General features: G+C 40.7%; 1 protein-coding gene across 5 annotated transcripts in view; it reads left to right on the forward strand.

Annotated features, from left to right (window-relative positions):
• The window catches only part of LOC117525003 (mitogen-activated protein kinase kinase kinase kinase 4-like), a 276,208-nt gene extending 262,499 nt beyond the window's left edge, over window positions 1-13,709 (forward strand). For all 5 annotated transcript variants that reach the window (XM_034186821.1, XM_034186817.1, XM_034186818.1 and 2 more), the window contains 4 exons: window positions 3,337-3,486; window positions 7,793-7,952; window positions 8,261-8,400; window positions 10,741-13,709. In XM_034186821.1, the coding sequence (XP_034042712.1) occupies window positions 3,337-3,486; window positions 7,793-7,952; window positions 8,261-8,400; window positions 10,741-10,824 (534 nt within the window). In that variant the 3' untranslated portion in view covers window positions 10,825-13,709. The remainder of the gene's footprint in view (window positions 1-3,336; window positions 3,487-7,792; window positions 7,953-8,260; window positions 8,401-10,740) is intronic.
• Window positions 13,710-17,555: the final 3,846 nt, after the last annotated feature.

A 17,555-nucleotide genomic window follows, 5' to 3' on the forward strand; every position in this document is an offset into this window, starting at 1 on the left:
TCAGACATTTATTCGCAATAAAAATCAGACGAGAGGGGTGGACCACTGCTCACACAAAGCCTGCTCACAGGCGAATGACGCAACCGACAGGTGTGAAAAAACTCACGCATGCGCACGTAGGTTCAAGCTTGGCTGATGCAATCACACGTGATTCAAATCCATATGGTTTTTGAAAAAAATAAAAAGGTCGGATACTTTTCTAACAGACCTCGTACATCCTTTAATGCCATTCAGGCCTGCAACACATTCCAAAAAAAGTTCAGATGGAGCAATTTAAGGCTAGTAATGAGGTTCAGAATAATGGCAGAGGTGGTGGCCAAGTGGTTAGTGCTCTTGGTTTCAGTGTTGAAGGTTCCTGGTTCAAACCCCAGTCCTGCCAAATTTCTCCATGTAATGTGGAGTGTAAAACCTGTGCCAATTCAACATGTAGATCCACCTCGGATTTGCTGTGGTGACCCTGAGTGCAAACAAGGGTGCAGCCGAAAGGTTTTAATATTACAAGGGATGTTAAGAGGTGATTCATGATTTCATACAAAAGTAATATGCATGAAAGGCTGAGTCTTTCAGGGGCAAAGATGGCCAGGGGGTCTCCAGTTTGTCATAAAATGCCTGAGAAAATTACTGAAATGTTTAAAAACAAGGTTTCTTAAAGATTACAGAGCATAATATCATGATATAATTCAAAAAATCTGGAGTAATTTTAGTGTGTAAAAGGCAAAAGTGCAAGTCAAAGCTGAACATCCATGATCTCTGATCCCTCAGATGGCACTTTATCAAGAACCGTAATTCATCAATAGCAGATATAACCACATGGGCAAGGGATTACTTTGAGAAATGTTTGTCAAACCCGACAGTATGGATTTACATTCACAAATTCCACTTTACTGTGCAATACAGAAGCCTTATATTAACCTTATTTAGGACTTTTCTGGACTCAAAGACACCTGGGTTGGACCATCACACATTGGAATGTGTACTGTGGTCAGAAGAATCAATGTTCTAGCTCTTTTATGGAACAGATTGACACCATGTGTTAAAGATAAATGATGAAAAGATCCATTCAGGCTGTTATAAACAACAAGACCAAGACAAGACGTGATTTGTTGTCAGTGCCCTTGGCAAAGGTAATTTACATTTCTGTGATGGCAGCATTGGTGCAGAAATGTACATCGTGATTCTAGAACAACATATACTGGAAAAACTTCTTTGCCAGGGATAGCCATGCATTTTTTCAACAAGACAATGCAAAACCACTTTCTGCACAGATTACAAAAGCACGGCTGAAGGAGAGAGAGTACACAAGTGGCCTTCCATCAATCCTGACCTGTCCCCAATAGAGAATGTGTGGAGAACTGTGAAATGAAAAATGCAATGATGACCCTGTGCTGTTGCACACTTTCATATGTGTTTGCAAGAAGAATGGGACAAAATAACACCTGAAATGTTTCATGGAGTATGGAGTGAGGAGGTCCCCTTCTGAGAGCCATCCAATCTCTGTACTCACAAAGCAAGAGCTGTGTTCAGGTCCTGGGCAGTAAATGGGACTCATTTCCAGTGGTGGATGGCCTCCGCCAGGGCTGCGCCTTGTCACCAATCCTGTTTTTGATATTTATGGAGAGGATATTAAGGTGTTGTCATGGGAGGAGGGTCTTCATTTTGGTGGGCTCAGGGTCTCATCACTGTTTTTTTGCAGATGATGTGGTCCTGTTGGCTTCATCGGCCTGTGAAGCCGTGCCACACTTGGCTGTGATGAGGATCAGCACTTCTAAATGTGAGGCCATGGTTCTCAGCAGGAAACCGATGGATTGCCTACTCCGGGTAGGGAATGAGGTCTTGCCCCAAGTGAAGGAGTTCAAGTACCTCGGGTCTTGTTCATGAGTGAGGGGACAATGGAGCGTGAGAGTGGCCGGAGTATCTGCGCAGCAGGGGCGGTATTGCATTCGCTCTACTGTACTGTTGTGACAAAAAGGGAGCTGAGCCAAAAGGCAAAGCTCTCAATCTACTGGTCAGTCTTCCTTCCTACCTCTTGATCTACTGGTCAGCCTTCTTTCCTACTCTGACCTATGGTCATGAGGGTTGGGTCATGCCTGAAAGAACTAGATCGCGGGTACAAGTGGCCAAAATGGGTTTCCTCAGGAGGGTGACTGGTGTCTTCCTTAGAGAGATAGGGTGAGACGCTCAATCATCCGTGAGGAGCTTGGAGTAGAGCCGCTGCTCCTTTACGTTGAAAGGAGTCAGCTGTGGTGGTTCGGGCATCTGGTAAGGATGCCACCTGGGCACCTCCCTAGGGAGGTGTTCCAGGCACATCTGGCTGGGAGGAGACCTCGGGGAAGACCCAGGTCTAGGTGGAGAGATTATATGTCCACACTAGCCTGGCAGCACCTCAAGATCAACCAGTCAGATGTGATTAATGTGGCCTAGGAAAGAGAAGTTTAGGGTCCCCTGCTGGAACTGTTGCTCCCACTACTCAATCCCAGATAAGCGGTTGAAGTCGTATGTATGTATGCTTCATCACTTAGTATCCTCAATGCCAAAACGTTTTTTAATTATTGTTAGAAGGAATGGCAATATTACAAAGTGGTAAATGCTTTAGCATCCCAAGTATTTTGGAATGTGTTCCAGGCCATAAATGCAGGAATGGATGTATTTTAACAAATGAACAACACAACACCACGGGACCACCTTGGGTCCTGGATGGTAACCCCTTAGGCAGACAACCGGTCCATCCCCACATCTCTAAAATAACCATCCATGTCCTTCAGCCAGATGAAGCCTGGAGCTGTACTTGGGATTCTCAGCCACTTGGGTCCTCAACACTGAGGGATCTATGTGCTGCATCACACATAGAGAAACATGTCACACAGCTAATGGTCTTGGTCCCCAGGTTGGGAGCCATAGCATTATGATATTGTCATATTGAAGTGTATCATGGTGTGTTGTGCAGCCTGCTTCAGTTGTCTGTTTACATCGTCCACATTTACAGACACAGAGACAGAAAACAACATTTGAACAAAGACCCACGTGTTTGTTTTGAAACTGCCTCTGTGACACAGAAAGAATAGTTAGTGTAACTAATCAGTACATTGACGAAGCATGGTATTATTTTATTGTTTGTTCTAAATGTTTTCAATTCAGTGAGAAAATGTTTGTACAGCTTGCGATCAAAAGTGTACATTTTTGTGGAAGTATTTGGAGTGAAGAACTGGCAGAACTGAATATTGTCTCAGTTGACTTTATTTGCTTGTTTGTTTTCATTTTGTTGCTCAACTTGTGATTATTGGTTCTTGTTCCTCTGTCTGCCTGTCGTTTTTTTTTTAACGTTTCTTTTTGCTGCAGTCCTTCGGTGACCTGGTGCACAAGCCCCTGCTAGTTGACCTGACTGTAGAGGAAGGACAAAGGTTAAAGGTCATCTATGGCTCATGCTCAGGCTTCCATGCTGTGGATGTTGACTCTGGGGCAGTTTACGACATCTATTTACCGACACACGTAAGAAAGAAACATGAAGAAAATGTCATTTGTATTCTCTTTAAAGATGGAGTCATGTGCTTTTATTTTTTCTAAAGATTGACACTCTTGCTGTCGTCACATTTTGAATCAACTCCATCCATTTAGTACAGGCTATCTTCTGGACTAACTCCATACCTGCTCAGCATCACTGTTACAGCTTGATAATGAATTCAAAAAGTTCTATTTTCCACAAATATGACACAAATAGAAGAAAAAATCTTATCCTTTCATTCACATGTTGGCGGTTCTCTGCGGATGTTACAATTTTGTTTTTTCAATGAGTGGCAGAAGGCGAATGGCATTGAATGGGCATGTGAGCATTTACACACAGGGAGCTCATCACAAATTACAGATTACACAATTTACACAGATTACAGAAGTTAGTGCATTGTCCCCTGAGGAAGCAGAGATAAATCTGGGCAAATATACAAATCATAGAAAGCAATATCAAACTGAAATTTGTTCAAAATTTCAGTGCAGTGTGACCACAATAAACTGTTAAAAAGAGCGAGATAAAGAGAGCTTATCTACAGATGTCACACTAATTGGTGACTTGTTTAGCATTTTAACAGGATGAAATTCTCACACCTGTTAAGCAGAACAGCAGAGGTGATCGTCTGCTGTCGCTTAAGGCCTCCTGACACGAGCATGACTTGCACTAGCACGACCTGTGTCGTACTGAGAGTAAACTAGTCTTTAACAGGTGCAGACAGGACGCGAGAGGGGTGAGTCGGCGCGTGGTATTGTGCAGAGAGAATTTTGAAATGTTCAAAAAATCCTTCACACATAAGTGTCATGCTATGTGGCGCGATCTAATCGCAACACAGTGTGCAGCCCGTCAAGTCGAGTAAAGAAGTGAACAGAGCAAGTGGCGATGTCAGCGCTCATCTGAAGGATTATAACAAGATGTTAAATCTATCAAAAACACACTTTAACAGCTGCACACAAGAAGGAAAGAATCAAATCAAATCAATTTTATTTATATAGCGCCAAATCACAACAAACAGTTGCCCCAAGGCGCTTTATATTGTAAGACAAAAGCCATACAGTAATTACAGAAAAACCCCAACGGTCAAAACGACCCCCTGTGAGCAAGCACTTGGCGACAGTGGGAAGGAAAAACTCCCTTTTAACAGGAAGAAACCTCCAGCAGAACCAGGCTCAGGGAGGGGCAGTCTTCTGCTGGGACTGGTTGGGGCTGAGGGGAGAGAATCAGGAAAAAGACATGCTGTGGAAGACAGCAGAGATCAATCACTAATGAATAAATGCAGAGTGGTGCATACAGAGCAAAAAGACGTGAATAAAAAGAAACAGTGCATCATGGGAACCCCCCCGCAGTCTAAGTCTATAGCAGCATAACTAAGGGATGGTTCAGGGTCACCTGATCCAGCCCTAACTATAAGCTTTAGCAAAAAGGAAAGTTTTAAGCTTAGTCTTAAAAGTAGAGAGGGTGTCTGTCTCCCTAATCCGAATTGGGAGCTGGTTCCAGAGGAGAGGAGCCTGAAAGCTGAAGGCTCTGCCTCCCATTCTACTCTTACAAACCCTAGGAACTACAAGTAAGCCTGCAGCCTGAGAGCGAAGCGCTCTATTGGGGTGATATGGTACTATGAGGTCCCTAAGATAAGATGGAACCTGATTATTCAAAACCTTATAAGTAAGAAGAAGAATTATAAATTCTATTCTGGAATTAACAGGGAGCCAATGAAGAGAAGCCAATATGGGTGAAATATGCTCTCTCCTTCTAGTCCCTGTCAGTACTCTAGCTGCAGCATTTTGAATTAACTGAAGGCTTTTCAGGGAACTTTTAGGACAACCTGGTAATAATGACTTACAGTAGTCCAGCCTAGAAGAAATAAATGCATGAATTAGCTTTTCAGCATCACTCTGAGACAAGACCTTTCTAATTTTAGAGATATTGTGCAAATGCAAAAAAGCAGTCCTACATATTTGCTTAATATGCGCATTGAAGGACATATCCTGATCAAAAATGACTCCAAGATTTCTCACAGTATTACTGGAGGTCAGGGTAATGCCATCCAGAGTAAGGATCTGGTTAGACACCATGTTTCTAAGATTTGTGGGGCCAAGTACAATAACTTCAGTTTTATCTGAATTTAAAAGCAGGAAATTAGAGGTCATCCATGTTTTTATGTCTGAAAGACATTCCTGCAGTTTACCTAATTGGTGTGTGTCCTCCGGCTTCATGGATAGATAAAGCTGGGTATCATCTGCGTAACAATGAAAATTTAAGCAATGCTTTCTAATAATACTGCCTAAGGGAAGCATGTATAAAGTGAATAAAATTTGTCCTAGCACAGAACCTTGTGGAACTCCATAATTAACCTTAGTCTTAGAACACACAACTGCTTTGCCAACCCATGACAATGTAAACATGACAAATAATTACCTTTTTGGGTGGCTCAAAAATTTTTTCTGCATCTTGTTAGGTGCACGCGTGAACGGCTGAAGCTGAAGTGGTCCTTGTGATTCAGGAAGCAATTAGAGCCATTTTCAGTGGCCAATTTGCAGAGAAAATGATTAATCCGGCATGAAATAATTATTTTATATACAGTAGTGTTCAGAATAATAGTAGTGCTATGTGACTAAAAAGATTAATCCAGGTTTTGAGTATATTTTTTATTGTTACATTGGAAACAAGGTACCAGTAGATTCAGTAGATTCTCACAAATCCAACAAGACCAAGCATTCATGATATGCACACTCTCAAAGCTATGAAATTGGGCTATTATTAAAAAAATGTAGAAAAGGGGGTGTTCACAATAATAGTAGTGTGGCATTCAGTCTGTCAGTTTTGTGGAACAAACAGGTGTGAATCAGGTGTCCCCTATTTAAGGATGAAGCCAACACCTGTTGAACATGCTTTTCTCTTTGAAAGCCTGAGGAAAATGGGACGTTCAAGACATTGTTCAGAAGAACAGCGTAGTTTGATTAAAAAGTTGATTGGAGAGGGGGAAACTTATACGCAGGTGCAAAAAATTATAGGCTGTTCATCTACAATGATCTCCAATGCTTTAAAATAGACACAAAAAAAAAACAGAGACGCGTGGAAGAAAATGGAAAGCAACCATCAAAATGGATAGAAGAATAACCAGAATGGCAAAGGCTCACCCATTGATCAGCTCCAGGATGATCAAAGACAGTCTGGAGTTACCTGTAAGTGCTGTGACAGTTAGAAGACGCCTGTGTGAAGCTAATTTATTTGCAAGAATCCCCTGCAAAGTCCCTCTGTTAAATAAAAGACGTGCAGAAGAGGTTACAATTTGCCAAAGAACACATCAACTGGTCTAAAGAGAAATGGAGGAATATTTTGTGGACTGATGAGAGTAAAATTGTTCTTTTTGGGTCCAAGGGCCGCAGACAGTTTATGAGATGACCCCCAAACTCTGAGTTCAAGCCACAGTTCACAGTGAAGACAGTGAAGCATGGTGTGGTGCAAGCATCATGATATGGGCATGTTTCTCCTACTATGATGTTGGGCCTATATATCGCATACCAGGTATCATGGATCAGTTTGGATATGTCAAAATACTTGAAGAGGTTATGTTGCCTTATGCTGAAGAGGACATGCCCTTGAAATGGGTGTTTCAACAAGGCAATGACCCCAAGCACACTAGTAAACGAGCAAAATCTTGGTTCCTAACCAACAAAATTAATGCCTCGCAGATGTGAAGAAATCATGAAAAACTGTGGTTATACAACTAAATACTAGTTTAGTGATTCACAGGATTGCTAAAAAAGCAGTTTGAACATAATAGTTTTGAGTTTGTAGCGTCAACAGCAGATGCTACTATTATTGTGAACACCCCCTTTTCTACTTTTTTTTACTAATAGCCCAATTTCATAGCCTTAAGAGTGTGCATATCATGAATGCTTGGTCTTGTTGGATTTGTGAGAATCTACTGGTACCTTGTTTCCCATGTAACAATAAGAAATGTACTCAAAACTTGGATTAATCTTTTTAGTCACATAGCACTACTATTATTCTGAACACTACTGTAGACAGCGTCCAGCGCAGAACGCGTGGCAGCAGGTAGAACAAAGAACGGCGTCCAGCTGGGAACACAGTGGGTGGGATTGTCACAAAGACGAGCGTGCAAGTGCGTGAATCTAGAGTCATGCTTGTGTCAGGGGGCCTTTAGTCCATGTTAAATAGAATGCCCATGAAATCCACTGTAAATACAAATTGGCTCAATAAGTGGACCCTGATGTGGCACAGTGATGTCCTGATGTATATAAAATGGGTTGATGTTGTGCTTCTCTTCAGATCCAGACCAGTATCCAGTCTCATGCCATCATCATCCTACCCAACACAGATGGCATTGAGCTGCTGGTGTGTTACGAGGATGAAGGTGTCTATGTTAACACCTATGGGCGCATCACCAAGGATGTGGTGCTGCAGTGGGGGGAGATGCCCACTTCAGTGGGTAAGTTTGTGAGAGGAGAAACGCTTTACATAATAATAAAACCGGGGATATGAACCGGCATCATTGGACTCAGGCCCGGTGTGTGAGACTCTTCTTATTCTATTGCTTAAAAAAGCCAGTTATCGATTCATTTTTTACAATTTATGTATAAAAAAAAAAAAATTATTTTGTTTATATGGAAAAATGTCTTTCATACAAAAGACACATATTGATATATTTTTTTTGAGTGCATGAAGGATTATTTATTTTCCCCTTTAGTTTATTTGTTTAAGAGCTCTCCTGTGTTTGATTGGTCTCTCTCTCTCCAGCCTACATTCGTTCAAACCAGATTATGGGTTGGGGGGAGAAGGCCATAGAGATCCGCTCAGTGGAAACTGGTCATCTGGATGGTGTCTTCATGCACAAAAGAGCTCAGAGACTCAAATTCCTTTGTGAAAGAAACGACAAGGTTGGTTTTCCTTCCCATGTCCAGTCTGATTTTTAATGTGATATATTTTAGTTTAAATACTACAAATACATGTTTACTGACCTCCAGTAGAGCATTTAGCTGTGGTCACTTGTGACTTTTTAAGGTAGCGTACTTTAGCAGTTATTCTTTGCAGCCTAAGTTGATTTTTCCAAAGCATTTTATTGATTCAATTGAACCGAATGCTCCCTCCGACTTCCTCAGAATTTGTGGGATCCCCAAGACCTTGCTGGACATCATAGCCAGCCTATACAGAGATACGAAGTGGAGGGAGAAACTAAGGTTTTCCCAGTGACAATTGTCGTACATTGGGGATGTGTTCTGGCTCTTACGCTGTTCAGTGCTTGCATGGACAGGCTGTTGCGTAGGGGCGTAGAAACTAGTGACTTATAAGCTTTTGTGTAGGGTAGGAAAGGTTTACTGATCTTGAATTTGTGGACAATGCCATGATCTTTGTGGAATCAGTGGATACTCTGCAGCACTGGAGAAGCTGGGTAAGGAATCAGGTTCTACACGCCATTGCAATCCTTAACTGTACGTCCTGGACAAGCCAAAACAGACATGGCATTAACTTGGTGGATGCAAAAACAAACCTTTCTAAAATGGAACCTATAATATGAGTGATCCATGGTGATGTACAGTCCCTGCAAAAGGTTATTGGAACATCAAGGACAATCCATTAGTTTTTGTTGTCAGCTGAATGGGTTTAAGCTCAAAAAATGAGGACACTTTAGAATCTCCAGCTAACCCAAAACTGCCTGCTCTGGCATGTTTATGCTCAAAGCAAATAATAGTACAGCAAATAACGTATTTACAGAGGAGTCCTGCAAATGGTGATACAAGCACCTATTTCAGCGTAAATACTCCTTAGACATTACTCTTTTGGAAAAAACAGGTAGGGGTCAATTGAAGAATTACACAGGGGTCAGAATTCTAAAATGTTCAAATCTTGTTGAAAACTATACCACGTTATTTGTTTCCGTTTGTACAGAGGTCAAAGTTAATGTTGCTCCATTTTTGGTAAAGTGGTGCAGATTATTGGTTAAGATAATAGGATTAATAAATGGAATAGTTTTGCCTGTGTTGAATGCTTGGTCTCCAAGGTAAGGTCAAACAATTTTGACATCTTTTGGATTTTATGACATGTGACATATGTTAACCCAGTGTGACAACTAAGCGTGACGCATGGTGCAGACTGTTCCTACTTTAAAAACCCTATTAACTCAACCAATAGTTGGCATAAATTTTTACCAAAATTGTAGCAACTTTATACTTTTGATCCCTGTACAACCTGAAATCAACCTTTGTCATGATCCTTGCATATTTTACCCCATAACTCCATAACATTCAGTTACAGATTGTCCAAATTATACTTTTTTTGGAATGTTTATGATCAGACAAAAATGTGGTATAGTTTTCCAAATGATTGGAGTATTTTTAAATTTTGACCCCTGTGTAATTCTTCAATTGACCCCTCAAGTAACCAGTCAGTTTTTTTTCAAAAGAATGTCTAAGGAGTATTTTTGCAGAATTTGATGCTTGTATCACCATTTGAAGGATGGTTTCAGTTATCTGCTGCACTATAATAAAAGTGTTCAGTTTTACTATGAGTGACTTGAGTGTCAGTGCATGGTGATGAGGAACAAAAATACATTTTTTGATATAAATGCACAATGTAATTTTCTCGTCTTCCTCCGTAATTGGTCATAACACCTTCCAACAGATTGATTTAAAGAAATTACAAAATGTCCACTGTTTTCTTCACATGGAGCCAAACATGTTTGGTACTAAAACTTCCTCAGACTTTCCAGAGATACTTCATTCACTCTGTCTGCTGAGGAAGGAACTAAGCGGCTGTAGTTCCTCTTCTGTCTCGTTAGAATGAAACAAAATTGGAGAATTTACTTTTAAATGTGTTGACATCTCTGTGGTTTGCTGACTGTGTCTACGGGAAAAACATGCACTTTAGGCAACTTGTTTTTCCAAATTGTTATGGCTGAACCTGAACATTTCAGAATTGACCTAAATGATTAAAACAGGAACATTGTTTCAGTGTGAACCTCACTGTTGTATAATGAACTGGAATATTCCAGAATAAAATAAGCCATTTCATAAAAAGTCAATATTTCAGGAAAAAAAAAACCCTGAATGATTTAGAATGCCCTTAAAGGTGCCATAAATGCCATACTAGCTTCACTTTCAGAACGTTTCATACATGATGTTTCAGATCCTGAATGTTTCAAGATCAAAGCAGGTGTCAGAAGAGTCTACCTGAGACTGTAGATGTTAATAACACCTCCACCTGTCCATGTCCCTCTGTAGGTGTTCTTCGCTTCTGTTCGGTCGGGAGGTTCGAGCCAGGTGTACTTCATGACTCTGGGTCGGAGCAATCTCCTGAGCTGGTAGAGGTTCACACTCTTACCTCTGCTTCTTCCTCCTCTACCTTCACCAACACTGGATCTCTGAACCCGCCGTTGATGACTTTTCAACCCTCGGATAACTTATAGTAAACAAAACAACAACAACAGCAAGAAAACATAACCAACATCTGGACCAGATGACAACATGGACTTTACTTTCTCAGAGCTGCTGCTGAGCTCCAGGCCGCCTGTGGCTCAGCGTCAGTCGGCCTAATCGCGCAATCGCCACTGCTCGGTGTGCCTGAAGTGACAGCTTGTGCGCACGTTGAAATCCGTTATTAAGTAGTCATCAAATACAGCAGAAATGCTGAGGAAAAATTAAATGTGAATTAAAGCAAAGAGGGGTGATTCCCCCTGTCCGCCCTCCCAGGTTACGCTGCGCTCATCAGATTGCGATGGGACACTTTGTACCTGTGCGTTGTTTCCGTGCTCTCTGGCTGTGCAGTGAGATCAGGCTCTTCTAACTCACACTGCTTTTTTGCGGAAGCATTTCCCGCTATCTGCCCTCATGAGCGGGTTTTGGGGGGAGTTTTGCTCCAGTGATCTTAGTACGTCGCTACGCTACAAGTGTGTCTGCGTGAACGTACTTATGTCTTCTTTGGTCAACTTCCTGTTGACAAGCTCGTTAGAGCTCCAGACTGTCACTTTAGGAAAGTGAGACATCTGAGAGCTAATGGGATGCAATGTTGCCCTGGTAACAAGCAGGTGGGAGAGGCCTGCATTTTAAATTTTTACTGTAACTGATTGATGGGACATGATTGAAAGATGTGTGTAGTTGAAGTATTGTGTTGTTCAGAGAGGTGCTTTAAAAAAGGCTCCCTGTGGAAGAGAGGATAGTATTTTTTATTATTATTAATATTATTAATCCCTGAATCTAAGTGTATCTATGTGGAGTTAAACATGTCTTTTAACTTAACTTTTATCTTTTTTTAGAACCTTCACACACAGTCGACAGTCTGCTTACTTTTACTCTGAACCCACAGAGTGTGAGTTTTTGTGTTTGTGCAGGGAGAAAGTTGTGTGCGTGTGCTTCACAGCTTGATGGGAAAAAAGTTTATGTACAATAAAAGTTCCTTTAATCTTCTGGGAAACATCAGTGATCATGTTTTTCCTGCCAGTCAGACATGGCGACTCTGAAGTCACCTCACGTGATGGGCGTCTGTCTGGCGTCCGTCATCCTGAGGGAGTAGAACTGTGAATAGATATCAGATTTAAAAATAAATAAATGAAAACTGAGGAGAAGAAAGTGACAACAGGTGATTCAGGATGTGTTTATGCAAGTGGCAGAACTCGGCGTCATCACATGATAGTGGAGTTCTGTGGCAGAGCCGCTCGGGTACCCGGTCAGATTGGAATGCTTTTATTCTGCTGTTCTTTTTCCTTTGTATTGTTTGTAAGAATGTCGGAGGATGTGCTGCGTGCGGTGGTCCAAAGCATGTTCTGGCGTTGTGTCTTGTCACCAACGGTCGGTCATAGTAGATGTTCAGAAAGCTGCCGCGGCACAGCCTTGGCATGACGTCAGCCGTACTTATCTCCAGGTGGGATTCTTGATGGTTGTTCTTTTGGCAGCCAGACCAAAGCGGTTTTAGGCCGATGCTTGCTGGACTCCCCCCCACCACACACACACACACACACACACACCTGTCCTCTCCCACCAAACAAAGAGAACACAAACCTTTAGAGTTCATCTTCCAGACTCTGGAGTTGTCTCACCTGCATTTAGTTTGACTAACCTGTTGAAGCGATGGCAGAAACCCATTTTTAGGCAGGTTTGGGGGTTTTGTCCCCCACTCATTATCCCTGTCCTTATTTAAACACACGTGAGGGTAAACAGCAAACTACAGCATCGCTTTCCTCAGGCCCTCTGCTCAGATGGACTTTCCTCTATTTCCCAAGTGACTGGTGGTTCACCAAAAAGGGCAGAGAAGAGTTGTTTCCAGACTTGTCCAAGCACGTCTGTATCAGGTCACCCACAAGGTTACGTTGAACATGTTTTCCCCTTGAGTACAGTTGGAGCGGGAGAGAGAGAGGAAAAAAAAACGTTTTGTTACGTCTTTTGAGCTCCCCTCACATGTAGAAGCTGTTTGAAGCTTTACTTCCTGCTGCGTTGCTTCTTGAATCACGGCCTTGATGAGCGGCTGCTGTGACAGCGTGAAAAGCTTCTGGTTATCGATGCGGTTGATAAGCTGTAACATCAGACGATGTCTGATTAGAAAAGTAGTCGCAGGCCAGCTAACTTTGGAAGTGCCAAGAGGGCAGAATCGAAAGCATGTAAATTTAAAGTTATAAAACCACTACTTGGAAATACAGTTTTTACAAAGTAACTCACTTGAAGCTTTGTGTAATTATACGTTTTAGAGCTAGTTCAGAGGCTTACCGGTAGATTCTGTTGTTTCTGTAAGTGTATGTACACGTAAATATGCGACTGCGGTGGTTTAATATTGAAACACACACCTTAGATGGAGAACATGTTTACAACGGTGATGTTTTGTTACACTAATGTGCTTCATTTGTGTTTTATGCATAAGTGTCTAATTATTATTTTTGTTTTTCTCTTCAAGCCTGGTTTATATCTGATATTGTTTTTAATTTAATTTAATTTCACATTTGCCATCTCCCTTTCTTTGCTCAGTAATCTACTTACAAAACCATAAAGAACACGTGTGTTGTTCATTTCAGGTAATCCCGTAACGCTGCTTCGACTCTGAAACGTTGCGGTAACATTGCTTGCCGGCTTTGACATGAGGCAACATGTTTTCATCTGCTGTTTCTGACATGCTTCTCTAACTTATGTCCGCTCTGTGTATGACAGAAAGTCCTGTATTCTCCTGAAGTTTTTTTTTCTTTTAATAAACTCAAAGTGCTTTTAAACAAAGTGTCTCTAGCCTCACTATGTGTGTTCCACTGATTTGTCACCAGTGGGGCAACTTCATGGATCCCTTTGAGCTGACTTTCATAGAGGGTCAGCAGTTTGTGTCGAGTGCTCGAATGGATGCGAGCTACTTAAAGTGGATATTATACAAATAATGAATGTTTGAGTTCAATGGTACGAACATTTCATTAGATGAAAGATGGAACATACCAGTCAATCAATGTCTCGCTGACTAGTAAGTTCCATCTTTCATGTTCGTACCTTTGAAAGAATGGAAAAACATCCATTATTTGTTTTATATAACAGCAAAAAAATAGATCCTTGTCATTTGATATTTTATTAATTCATAAACACCAGAAAAGAGACTTACATTTTGGTGTTCGTCCTGGTGCAACACGAACTTTAAATAGGAGTCCAAAGTTGTTCTCAGTAGTCCATGATGCCATCCACTGACTACCGTCTGCTTTCCTCACTCAGCGAAAGATCGCATCAGATATTTCTCCAGCTTTTCATCCTAACAGCTCTTCATGCCTCCAGTTGGCTTACAGCGTGGTGGGTTTGGGTTATTTTGTGTTAGAAGAATTAGCAGTGTCGATTAGCTCCTTCAAATTATCATCCGGCAACAAAACAAACTCTGCTATGTTTAGCTAAACGCCATCCCCAGTAGTGTGAGCATGGCGGTGGTCGGGACGTACAATTGCACATTTCATTTCATATAGCACCAAAATTGCACACTAAAAAGAACTATTGCACAGTCAATGAAACAGAATAACAAATGGTATGATTAATCCATGTCATGTGCAGTGGTGGGCACAGTTCCGCTAATCCGCTAATTATCAAAGATAATGTTTTCATTATGGGATGGTCTGATCATTTTTAGACAGCTAACGTATTTTTGCAGACATGGTAAACAAAGCTGAATAGTTACAAATATCTATGAAATCTAAAATCAGTTAAGTACCTACATGTTAAATTTTTATAGTAGATGTACAATTTTATCCTCTGCAAACAGAAGAGAGCTGGTTCTAGAAGAAACTGGTCTATCCTCTGCAGACAAAGGAGAACTGGTCACAAAAAAAGAAAAAAGCTCATTTCTTTTGACCCCCATAGCGATACGCCAGCGATATCACCCAAGTCATCCAGAGGCATAGAGTTTTAACTTATGGTTAAAATTTTAACCAAACTAATTTCAGACAAGTTATTTGAATTAACATTATGTCTAAAGTTTTATGAAGTGAAAATATCAGATATATGTTTTAGTTTTAAAGTAATGCACTAATTTTGAAGGTTTTACTGTGGACATGCTGTGACCATGCTGTGCATTATGGGTACCTCAGTACGTTCACGACAGAAGAAATGCATTTGAGACGCTCTGATCAGGCTCCACACGGACAACAGCATTAAACTCTTTGTATATTGGGCCTAAAACTCTTGTGAATATATTCTCTGGGTTTATAGATATTGTTATTGTGTTTGTTTCATGTAAAAATGCCAGAAGCAGCTCAGGTTGCTCCTCCTTTATTTTCAATTGGAATCATAGCAATCGATTCCTGTTTGCTATTAGAGTCCTGCTTATGTCAAACACTGTCGTCTTTGTTCCAGAGTAACACACACACACACACATATATATATATAAGATGTCTGAAATTTAGTTTGTATTTATTAAATTCCATGCATCTTAAAACGTAGCAGACAGGGATTATCTGGAATTTTGCTTTGGCAAGTTTTCACGGTCTCTATTGCCATCTACTGGCCAGTAGTGTTCATGGCAGTATTCACCCACATACTGAGAGTCCAGTAGTTGGCAGTGTTCTATTCATTTTGACACCGGTTATATCAGACGGTTATCTAATTACAACTTGACTTTTTTTGAAAATGCATTTTTTTTTTTTTTTTACAAATAAAAAAATGGCATATTTTACAAAAGCACATTTATCTGCAAACACCAACACACGACACACCTCACATTAACATGTTGGTTTACATAGAATGAATGAGTCAACCAGTGTTAGCGGAGGCACATTTTACCCATAATCCTTTGCCATCTGTCTGTGTTTGTTACAAAACTCTAAAATTAGTGCATTATTCAACATTAAAAGATATATGTTATATTTTAACTTTGTACAAATGACAGAATTGACATTAATGGAGTTATTCTATCTATTTATTTATAAACCAAACCACAAGTCAGCACTGCTTTATTTTCCAAGACCTCCGCCTCAGGGCACTGCTGTTATTTAGTAGAGAGTTGAGCTTTGCTTCTCCTCCAACTGCTTCACTGCTGGAAGTTATATAGTGAACAAGAGCTTCCATTTCATCACAGAAAATAAAATATACCACACTCACCTGAGTGTTTCCCTTTTTTGTCCTTTTCTCAGTCAGTAAATGTAATTAATTTAAGGTGGACATTTCACCAACTTTCTTCAAAAAAGGGGAGTGGGTTGATGCTTAGCCCTTGGCCTGCCGACGGGGAAAATACGTTATACAAATCTCTGTCGTTCCTGAGGCTCACTTGCCGTGTGTGTGTGTGTGTGTGTGTCTGACCTCAAACTTTGTTTATACTCACCTTTGATTTTAAAATCTGTTGAATTTCAGTTTAGTTATGTAGAAAATTCCTATCTTGTTTATGTCACAAACACTCCATCATCTATGTAACCAGAAATGGAAATGTTAGCTTGAGTTATATCAGTTTTTCCAACCAGGCAGCTGGAGTTTTTACAACAGACTGTCAGAGCGGAGCCTTTCACGCCATCAACACACGTCTATTTGCATGACATGAAACTCACCCGTTCTTGTTTCATTATAAAATCTTGTGGGGAGATGATCATTGAGGAGTTCACCACATTTTGCTGGCAAACAATCTCATTCCACTTTTTTCTCAGCCTTTATTATAGTTTCATGGCAAAGGAAAAAAAGAAACAGCCAAAGTGTCTTAGTAAGGTGTTGGGTTACTTCGTGCCTTCAGAACAGCTTCAACGTGACATCTGCCTGTTTTCATAGTATTGCATCTAAAGATGTCCCATATGTAGAAATCCAGATTTTTCACATCATCTTTCAGCAATGTTCCCTGCAATACTTCTGTGACATGTTGTTCAGACAAAGTGAGCTCACCGGATACATCAATGGTGAAATGGAACGTGAAATCTTTGGCAGCTAAAACAATTACTTTTCCCATTTTTTCAACATATAAGGTGATTAGGAAATATTCCAAGGACATGCAGTCTCTTTGGATTTCTCAACAGTCAGTCAGCCAGCATGTTTGTAACGTCAGTTTTGGACCTGGGTATGTTGGACATACGGCAGAACATGTCTGTGTGGTTTATTTTTAAATTCTTGCCTGTGTGTTTTATCCACTGAATTCTGGACATTAGCTTGGTGATGTTTTTTTCTGGTTGCATATAAACACGACACTTCCCAGAACATCAAGCTGATCTACTGGTGTTTTCCATTTTAACTCGCTAAGGTCAAAGTTCATGATTTGCTTTGTGTTAAGTACATGTCATGTTGCATTTCATCACTGATGAAATATGACAGGTTCACTTTGTGGAAGTGTGTAGGAAGAATATGTGATGAAAGTTTCAAACTTGTCACTTATTTTGCAAATGTTTGTGTCCTGGAGATGGAGAGACCTTTAGAAAGACCCTAATGGAGAAAGGTCAGTGGACAGCAGTGTTTTGAAATGCCAACATTTTTGCAGGAGTATGGTTGTAAGATGGAGGAGAAAGAAGACTTTTGGGGTTAGTTAGATGAGGGTAGAGAGTGCAGGAAAGAGTGGCGATTGGAGATGATTTCAGTGGGCATGTTGGTGAAGGGAACTGAGGTGAGGAGGAAGCAATGGGTAGATA

The sequence above is a fragment of the Thalassophryne amazonica genome, chromosome 14, assembly GCF_902500255.1.
Source record: "Thalassophryne amazonica chromosome 14, fThaAma1.1, whole genome shotgun sequence".
NCBI lineage: Eukaryota > Metazoa > Chordata > Actinopteri > Batrachoidiformes > Batrachoididae > Thalassophryne > Thalassophryne amazonica.